The 9181-nt window shown below is 48.5% G+C and overlaps 1 protein-coding gene across 3 annotated transcripts in view; it reads right to left on the bottom strand.

The window, feature by feature from the left end:
• PGM1 (phosphoglucomutase 1) overlaps nucleotides 1-9181 on the bottom strand; it is a 69621-nt gene that overhangs the window by 42234 nt on the left and 18206 nt on the right. The window contains exon 1 of one of the 3 annotated variants that reach the window (XM_023515126.1): nucleotides 4957-4974. The exons of 1 other annotated variant lie outside the window; for it this stretch is intronic. Coding sequence is in view for 1 of the 2 variants with exons in the window: in XM_003793136.3 (XP_003793184.1) it covers nucleotides 337-636 (300 nt within the window). In the remaining variant the exon portion in view is untranslated. Of the gene's footprint in view, nucleotides 1-336; nucleotides 971-4956; nucleotides 4975-9181 lie in introns of those variants that run through there. One more of the 3 variants, XM_003793136.3, reaches the window with a different exon arrangement.

The raw sequence follows: 9181 nt of genomic DNA, 5'->3' as shown, positions 1-9181 counted from the left end.
CCTGCTGGAGTCTGAGCTTACGTCCTAGTGTCCCAGCGCGGCCAGCCTGCCTGCTGGAGTCTGAGCTTACGTCCTAGTGTCCCAGCGTGGCCAGCCTGCCTGCTGGAGTCTAGTGTCCCAGCGCGGCCAGCCTGCCTGCTGGAGTCTGAGCTTACATCCTAGTGTCCCAGCGTGGCCAGCGTGCCTGCTGGAGTGTTTTCACAACATGCAATCTTTGCAGTCACAGTGAACTGAGGTGGGTATCACATACAAATCTCTGTATGTGTGAATATTACTGAAAAATTAAGGAGTTATTTGGAGAGCCAGAGACACAGTAACACTGAATCATATACCAACCCCGTTGGCAGCTGCCATCTGTACTATTGTTTCTATCGCCGATTTATTAAAATAGCGCCCGTCTCCACCAACCACCAGCGAGGATCCCTGGCGATCTTTTAGGTCTATGGAAAAGAATATACTCTGGACGAAATTCTCCAGATAGCATGGCTTCTCTTCAAAATGATAGGTTCTCTTCCGTAGCCCACTTGTTCCTGGTCTCTGGTCGTGATAGGGAGTGGTAGCAAAGGTTAACAGGGAGAGAGCACCTTCTTCCAACCTTCTCTGTGCCCCAGAAAGCCATTCTTCAAAGCCACTCATCTTCCACTTCTGCCACTTGGCTCAGTCACAGTGCTCAGAAAGTGGTGCAGGGTCCCCCAAAGAGTCTGTCCAACCTGAAGCTGCAACGGCGTCTGTCGTCTGAGTAACTAAAATCAAGGTTTTGCCCGGGTTATCACTCTCAAGGAAAAAGCTGAGTTAATCCCTTGTTGTTGTCCTTTGCAAAAAAGTTAAGGGCCACACACCCATCCACACCCACACACAAAACAGGTCTTCAAAGTTGTTTTGATGAGGACACTTCTGCCCACTTAACCAAGCCAAGTAGCCCGCAATTGTTTTTGCCTCCTTCCCCGGGTAGGGCAGAGAGAGCTCCAGCAGTGTGGTGGCATCAGCAGGCTTCAGTCAGCAACAGCAGGCGGCTGCCAGATCCCACGCTCAGGGCCCAGGCCAAGACAGACACCTGCTGTCCCAGGAGGCAGGTCTGTGAACCAGGTGCCCTGGTGTGGCTCTCTCTGCTCCCACCACCCCCTAGGCTGGAGCCTCTCTGGCACTCTTCTGTGAGAAGGCCATCTGCAGCTCAAGTCACTCCATGCCACCTAGCAAGTTAAAGGTCAGTCTTAAAATGGAAGTGGGGATCTCTGTTACTGCTGGTTTTCTTATATCACCGTCACTTTGAGACCCAAGGGATTTTTTACTTCCCAAGTGCAATCCCAGTTAAGAAAAATATCATCTAACAGATTTATTCATCAGCCACCAATGATTTAGCAAAATAATATTAGGTTCTAGAAGAATAGACATCTTTAAATGTGCCCTGAATTGACAACAGCTTGGTCATTCCTTTGAATTTACAAACAAGTGGGTATAAGGACGCATCAAAGTCTCACTTTTAAATGTTCTCGACTTTTAAGAACATGTTTCTAGAGAAGCAGTTTAACTCCTTTGCATTTGGAGAATACATGACATTTAAAAATATTTTACCTGAACAAATGTAACACCCACTCTCATTTGATTCCTGAAATTTTTATTAATAACCTATTAAAATACACACGTGTGTTCTTTATCTGGTTCAGCAGAAGTTGCCAATTATGAAGTTCCACTGTCGAGGTTTTGGTGAACTTGTTAAGGATGCTTAAAAAATGAACCAGGACCGGTCACGCCCTGCATCAGGGGAGTCTGACACACAATGAGTCAGGGCTTTCAAGGGAAAAGCAATTACCCCTTGAGAAATAAGACCTGGATCTTTCTTTTTTCCCTTTGCTTTGCAAATTGTTTTATTCTCAGATCATCCCTCTCTGGATTTTACATGCCTGCTTATCATCCGTTCTCATATAGATTTTTAAGAACCCAGGCTTAAAAGTAACAGTGGAGGTGGATTAGAGGGTGGGGTGGGGGTGAGGGGTAGGAGGGGAGGAAGTGAGGAGGGCAGTGTAAGGAGGAGCAGGGGAGCAGGTAAGCGGGACAAGGGGAATGGGGGGAGGGGTTGTGGGATAGCAGGGACCAAATTCTGGGCTTCTGACTCCGAATCCCCAGTTTTTCTCATAGTGCATCCTGAGTCCTAGACCCTCCCACGGGGTCCAGCCTGGGACCCTCCCTAGATCCAGCCCACAGCCATCACCTTCCTCTTGCTCCAGTCCTTAGCACCACTGCGGTCCCACGATTCCTGCTTCCCAGCCACCCTCTCCAATCCCAGGCAGAGGTAAGGCCTAGGCCACGGTGTGGTTTGCTCTCCACCTTACTCCCTGACCAAGTGCCTGAAGTCTTTCTCTATCAACTTATCATGCGAGGTGTGGAAGCAGGGAAAGGCACTCAGGCAGGCAGAAATGTCGTTCAGGGGTCCATTTACACAAGACCAGCAGGGCTGACAGTCCTGTGAGTGGACAGGAGGTGTTGGCCACAGGCCCCTTCAAATGACAAGTGGGGCCTTATCCATGTGAGGGAACATCTCAGGATATAACTTTAAAACAATTCACAAGACACATTTATTACATGGAAAACTAGTTGGCCAAAGGAAAACTACTTTCTATAGCTTCTTTTGGCTCATAATTAAGTTTTAAAGTAAAATTCTTTACAAATTAAGTTTAAAAGCAAGCTTGCTTTATTAACAGCTAACATAGCCACTATTTTTTAACTTACTACATACCCATTTTTCAAATTCATGTTTTTAAAATTCCATGCCAAGTTTTCCCTGGTTTTATGTGGGCTTCCAAATTAGACTGCCATCTGTGTCCTGACATACTCAAGGATACATCCAGATTTAGGAAATATCATCTCAATAATCTCTTCACTGGAGTAAGAGCAAACCACCACGTAATTGGTAGCTTTCTTAATTAAGATCTTAAAATCCCAGGGTAAACTCAGGGGCACTTGGGCATGGGGTTCCTCCAGCATCCCAACCAAAGCCTCTCTGCCCACCCCCACCTCACACTCCGGCACACTGTCTGCGGGAACCCTGCTGCTCTCAGGTGCAACTCTGTCTGAAACTCTGTCTGAAATGGCGTAACGTTTTAAGCAGCTACGTGCCCTGGGCATCATGTTTGTGAATGTGCAAAGCTAAATGCACATTCTTACCCTAGAAAACCTTCTATTCTAAAAACGAGCCTGTCATAATTTTATGAACACCACGGAACTCAAACCCCCACAGAAAAATATTACCAGACCAGCGATGTTAGATGGACTGTGAAGTATGGTTAAAAAAAAGAAGAGGCATTAAAACATTAAGGTTCCTAAGATGCTCAGACTAAGCAGGGCGGCCATTAAGAAGCTCATTTGACTGAGCTCTCCAGCAAAGGTTGAACTTCATCTTCAGAAACGTTCCTGCCAAGCATAGCAAACCCAATTTGGCCTAATGAATCTGCCCGCATTGCTGGTACTCCTTCACAATGACACAAATCACGCTTAAACCATGTGGGGGATTTAAAGATTACTCCCTTCAGACGGGGAACTTCCATACTGGTCTTGGGCCCCATCAATTTCACGATGGCAGAGTTACCGACCCCCCCCTCCCCCCAGCCTCGCTGAGACTCCAGCTCCCGTTCTCACCAGCAATGATATCTTCCCAGTCTTCCACAGGCTTGTCAATCCCTTTTTCATTCCATCTTTCTTTCTCTCATCGACAAATATTTACTAGGCAGCTAACTATGATGTCCCAGGCCCCAAACGAGGGCTGAGCCCAGGGCCTGAGTGGGTCTGTCTCTTCATACCAAGAATTTTTTTTTGTGGCTTAGTGCCTGTTGCTCAGCGGTTAGGGCCTGGCCATATACAGTGTGCCTGGCCGGTTTGAACCTGGCCCGGGCCTGCTGAGCAACAACCGACAACTACAACCAAAAAATAGCCAGGTGTTGTGGCGGGCGCCTATTGTCCCAGCTACTCGGGAGGCTGAGGCAAGAGAATCGCTTAAGTCCAAGAGTTTGAGGTTGCTATGAGCTGTGATGCACTCTACCAAGGACAATATAGTGAGACTCTGTCTCAAAAAATAATAATAATTCTTTTCTCAGCAAATGTCCATAGGAGTGGACATAAAGGATGGGCCTGCTAACCCATTTCTTGGCTCAAGCACTAGAAAGAAAGCTACAAATTTATCTAAAAGCAGCAGGGTTCATCAGACCCCCTAACCCAAGGCCTTCCATGAGCAATGGCTGCCCTACAGTGCTCAGAGGACTTGTCCCTGGGGTGGAGACACAGGCCAGGAAACGGCCATCCAAATCTCCAACCAGCAGTAACTAAGCAGGTGGTAAATGCCAACTCCAGGCAGACACAATTAGGGCTCGAATCGTTGACTCTAAATTATGAAAGGCATAATCTTGAGCAAGTTATTTAACCAATCTGAGCCAGTAAAATGGGGGTAGCTGTCAAAGTGGTTCTGAAAACTAAAAACAGGTACCACGTGCAAATACCCGGCACTGTGCTGGCACACCGTGGACATCAGCAAACGTCAGCGCTCACCCCTCTGAGCCTCAGTGTCCTCACCTCTAAGGGGGTGACCTGGCCTCACGAGATTGGCTCACTGCATGTCGAGGAAAACCTCTATGAACCGGAAATGATGTAGAGATGCCACTTTGTCACATTCTGAGTGAGGGCAGGGAAAGAAACCCAGGAGACGGGTCCTTGTTCTCAGAGTTTACACCAGTAAGGAGAACCCCAGCGTGGTGGCCTCGGCGCTGTCCTGTGGGTGTGTCCACAGGGCTGCAGCTCTTGAGAGGCTGTGAGGACAGGAATGAGGCCGGAGAATAGTTAGGGCAGTACCAGAGGCTCGTGAATCACGCTAAACTTTATTCTGTAGGCACAGGGGAGCTATGAAGATTTTTATTCAGGAAGAAAGAAAATTGGTATGTTTTTGGAAAGCTGACTGGCTGGAGGTGGTACCTTGAATGGCTTGGAGAAGACAAGACTGGAAAAAGATTAAGCAAGGCTCACAACAGGTTCCATCTTCAGCTGGGTGGCTTGGAGGATTCGGTCAACATGATCCTGTCCGGCACTGTCCTTCTGCCAACCTCCCACACAACTTCAACTCGGGTCATGGGTCAGTTAGAAGAGAAAAACAACAGTGTTCAACCGTGAAGATGCTTCCCCCACGGCCTCCCTCCCCTGATGCCTTCTCCACACAGTGCCTTCCGCTCACTCCCCTTCTTCCCTGACAACTGTCCCAACCCCACTCCACAAGTAGACTCCTGGGCCCCATTTGTACTATAGGACTCTGATTCCAGGCACCATCAACAGGGCGGCCTCCTGACCACAGCTGCACTGCTCATATCCTCTCTCCCTGGAGCCTGGAATTGGTATCCACGGATACAGTGGCCAGTCAGTGCACCCTTGACCAGAGAGACAGGCTTGGGGTGGGGGGGCAAGGTCGGTGTGTCGTGAGCTTATCCAGAGGACTGTCACTGACAGCTGAGGACACACAAAACACAAGAGCTAGGCAGGATCCAACCGTACATCATTTTTACTTCTCTGAGAGTTGTGGTCTGGACGTATGGGAAGAATCAGAAGAGAATTTGGAATAGAATCAAGCAGGACTAGGTCAAATGAATCATTTCAAGGAGGCAGGGACTGCAGATGCATAGACCTGGAGTCAGGGATTCAGCTGTGATGCAGCCGCCTGCTGGCGCCAGTGGGCTGTTCTTCTGGGCCGGAGCTCCACACAGGACCTCTGGCCAGCCTGCTGGCCCCACTGGGCTGCTCTTCTGGGCTGGTGCTCCTCAGTGGACCCCTGGCCAGCCTGCTGGCCCTACTGGGCTATTGTTCTGGGCCAGTGCTCCACACTAGACTCCTGGCCAGCAAGCCACACCCTACTGGGCTGCTGTTCTGGGCTGGTGCTCCATACTGAACCCCTGGCCAGCCTGTGGGCCCCACTGGGCTGCTGTTCTGGGCCAGTGCTCCACACCAGACCCCTGGCCACCCTGCCACACCCCACTGGGCTGCTGTTCTGGGCCAATGCTCCACACTGGACCTCTGGCCAGCCTACTCCTCATCCCGCTGGCAATGTCATCCTAATCACTTGGGATGAGAGAATGGTTTATTAAATGGATATTTCTAAATACAGATTTAGAATTAATTATAGAGAAGATGAAGTACATCTCATGGTACACAGATAATGGTAAGCCAGATTTTTTAGAGTAAGTTTTGGGAAAATCTAGGTATGTTTGGTATTTTAAGTACATTTAAGAAACGTGGGATATTAGCTTATCTAAAGACTAGCCTTGTGATTCCAGTTTATAATGTGCAGTTGAATAATTTATTTAGACTTGGGATTTTAAGTTTAAAGAAGAGAATTTTATCAAAATTATAAACATCAGTGGAATAGTCAAAAAACCTGGACTGTACTACATTTATAAGTTTAAGACGGCACAGCAGAGGACTTAAGGGGGGACTGCTCACATTCTTATAACATATCCCCTGATCCCCAAACAGGTTAGCATGGACCAGAGGGAACTGATGTGATGGGCTGGGCTGATTAAACACCCCAGTGGGCTTGGCACTGGGGGAGGAAAGGGGAAGGACTGAGGGTCTGAAGATGGGTCAGGACCACCTAGTCCAGAGGGCCAAGTCAGACAGGCCTGGGTCTGAAGATGGGTTAGGACCACCCAGCCTGGAGGCCTGAGTCATACGGGCCTGGGTCTGAAGATGGGTTAGGACCACCCAGCCTAGAGGCCCGAGTCATACGGGCCTGGGTCTGAGTCCTAGTTTTGTTTGAGCCTTTCACTGCAGATGGCCGCCCAGGCCTCAGTTCTGTGATTTATAAATTAGGGACAGGGTCTGATTCCTGCTGTGCCAGTCACATGTGACCTTGGACAAGTTATTCGACCTCTTCGTGCGTCTATCTCCTCGTCTGTAAAGTCGGGGATCACCACAGCCCCCTGTGTCACCTGCAGTCATACTGAGTAAAGTGACACACAGAGCTCTGGAAGGGGGGCTTAGACTGGGTACCCGACATAAGTATCTCTGTGATCATCACTCAATTATGTGAGAACTTGAATACCTTAAAAGTTTTGCTTATGAGACAAAAAAATTGTTAAAGAAAGGGAACATTTGACTCATAAGGTTGAAATAGTCATAGGAGTTTAAACAATCGAGTTTGAAAATAAAATCACACCAAAAAGCCAACGTGTATTCCCGTGTGGGCCAGCAGAGGGGAGGACAGTGGAGCAGATGCCCTGTGAGCAGAGACTGGAGACCAGAATAGCGGCTGCTGGCCAGGAGACGCCCTCCCAGTGCACAGCCTGGCGCCTCTCCGGGGCTCCCAGAGTCTGCCTGGGTGTCTGTTACTTGTGACCCCTGCATCTCCACGGTGCTGCCCTGGGCTCTGGAGGGCCCAGGTCCTGTTTGTCAGCTCTGAGTCAGGCCCCACCTTCCATCTCATATAGGCTAGAAGAGGAAGAGAGGAAACCACTCCCCTTCCTCCTCTCTGAAGAAGAAGGGAGACAGGCAGAGCACCTTTACTGACCGGTGGCCTTGGGCAAGGTACTTGCGCTCTTCGCGCCTCCACTTCTCCCCTTGAAAATACCGAATGACCAGGAGTTTGAGGCTGCTGTGAGCAGGGCTAACCCTACCGCACTCTAGCCTGGGACAAAGGAGGAAAAGGGGGAGGAAAGGGGGGTTGAAAATAGTATGTACTGTACAGATTTGTTGTATAAAGACACAGTAAGTTAATAAACATAAGAGGCTTGGCGCTGGTTGGTTCTGATGCTTTCTGAGCCCCGGGTAAGTGTTAGTTTTTAGCACAACCCTGAACCCCAAAACACACAGCTTTGTTCCATAAACAAGTACTGAGGTGGCCACTGTCTACCTGTGTTTTGGTACAGTTAGGAAATGCTCTTTAAAGAAAAAAACTTTCATTAAAGGATAAAGAAGGTACAAGGCCAGAGGAACCACGAGGGCCAGATGGCCTAGAGCAGTACAGAATCCCAGGTTCAAAGACTCCTGGAGTAGACTTTGAAAGAAAAACACACAAAACAGCTGCCTCCGAGACTGTGCTTTCTGTAGCATGCGTGTCAGTTATCCAGCTGCTCACCCATGATTCTACCCAGGATTTACCAGGCACTCATCCGTCAGGCCCTGTGCACCAGGGGAAAATGAGGGACTCAAGGTGCCATGGAGCTTTTGGTCTGGAGAGAGAGACAGGTAAGTCTGCAATCATTGAAAAGTAGAATAAAAAGGTGTTCACCTGGGAGCCTACAAGGGAGCGAGGAGCATTCCCCACCTTCAAAAATGCCATTCTTGATCCATAAGGGCAAGTGTCAGAAACTATCTCCCCAGTCTGAAGACACCCAGGGCTGGGAACCCCTCTGAGGAACGCACATGTGAAGAAGACTTGTGTTTTACCAGAAATGACCAATATTCAACTACTTCAACCTATAAAAACAGCATTTGATATTGGTTCATTATACAATTTTCATACATATCTCATCTGTCTTATTTCCTTTCTGGAGCATTCTCAAGAAAATTTTAATTTAAATTCCGTAGGAGTATTTATTTGGTGTTAGCGGAAGGCTTTCCCACATTACAGCTCTTGGCAGAAAGCTGACCAGGAAGAACTGCTTTACTTTCATGGCTGTATGCTTCCCTCTCGTGGTGAAACTCGGAAAAACAAGAAGATTCAGAGCAGCAGCAGCACAGGGGCCACCCTCACAGCCCCTCTCAGAGCTGCGTCCTTTCTCCAAGATCACAGTGAGAATTGTGGCCCCTCATATGTCAGGCAGCGGCTGTTCCTCCACCAATAATTATGATGTAATGGGAGTCCTGGGCTTGTAAGAAGAGAGAAATGGTTATTCTCTGCCCGTCCTATCATTCGGGTCTTTTACAGTTCTGTGTTCTGGCCAAATTAGGATGTCCAGCTCTAAAGGAAGTGAATGAGGTGGCCACAAAGTGGGTACATCCTTTTCTTTGGGCTGCTTGTGAGCCAGAGTTTCTGTAAAATGGAACTCTGACACCTCCCCTAAAGGGAGGAAATGAGGGCATGTGGAGTGCTTATCACAACGCCTGGATACCGACCGGCCACTCAAATGTTACCCAAACCACCGAAAACAGAAAGAGGGATTAGCGAGGCCTGCTCACATTCTTATAACACATCCCCTGATCCCCAAACAGGTTA

Source organism: Otolemur garnettii, unplaced genomic scaffold, assembly GCF_000181295.1.
Source record: "Otolemur garnettii isolate 467f Iridium unplaced genomic scaffold, OtoGar3 scaffold00066, whole genome shotgun sequence".
NCBI classification, from domain to species: Eukaryota; Metazoa; Chordata; class Mammalia; order Primates; family Galagidae; genus Otolemur; species Otolemur garnettii.
The sequence above is the reverse complement of the archived record's forward strand: the minus strand, read 5'-3'. Positions and strand labels throughout refer to the sequence as shown.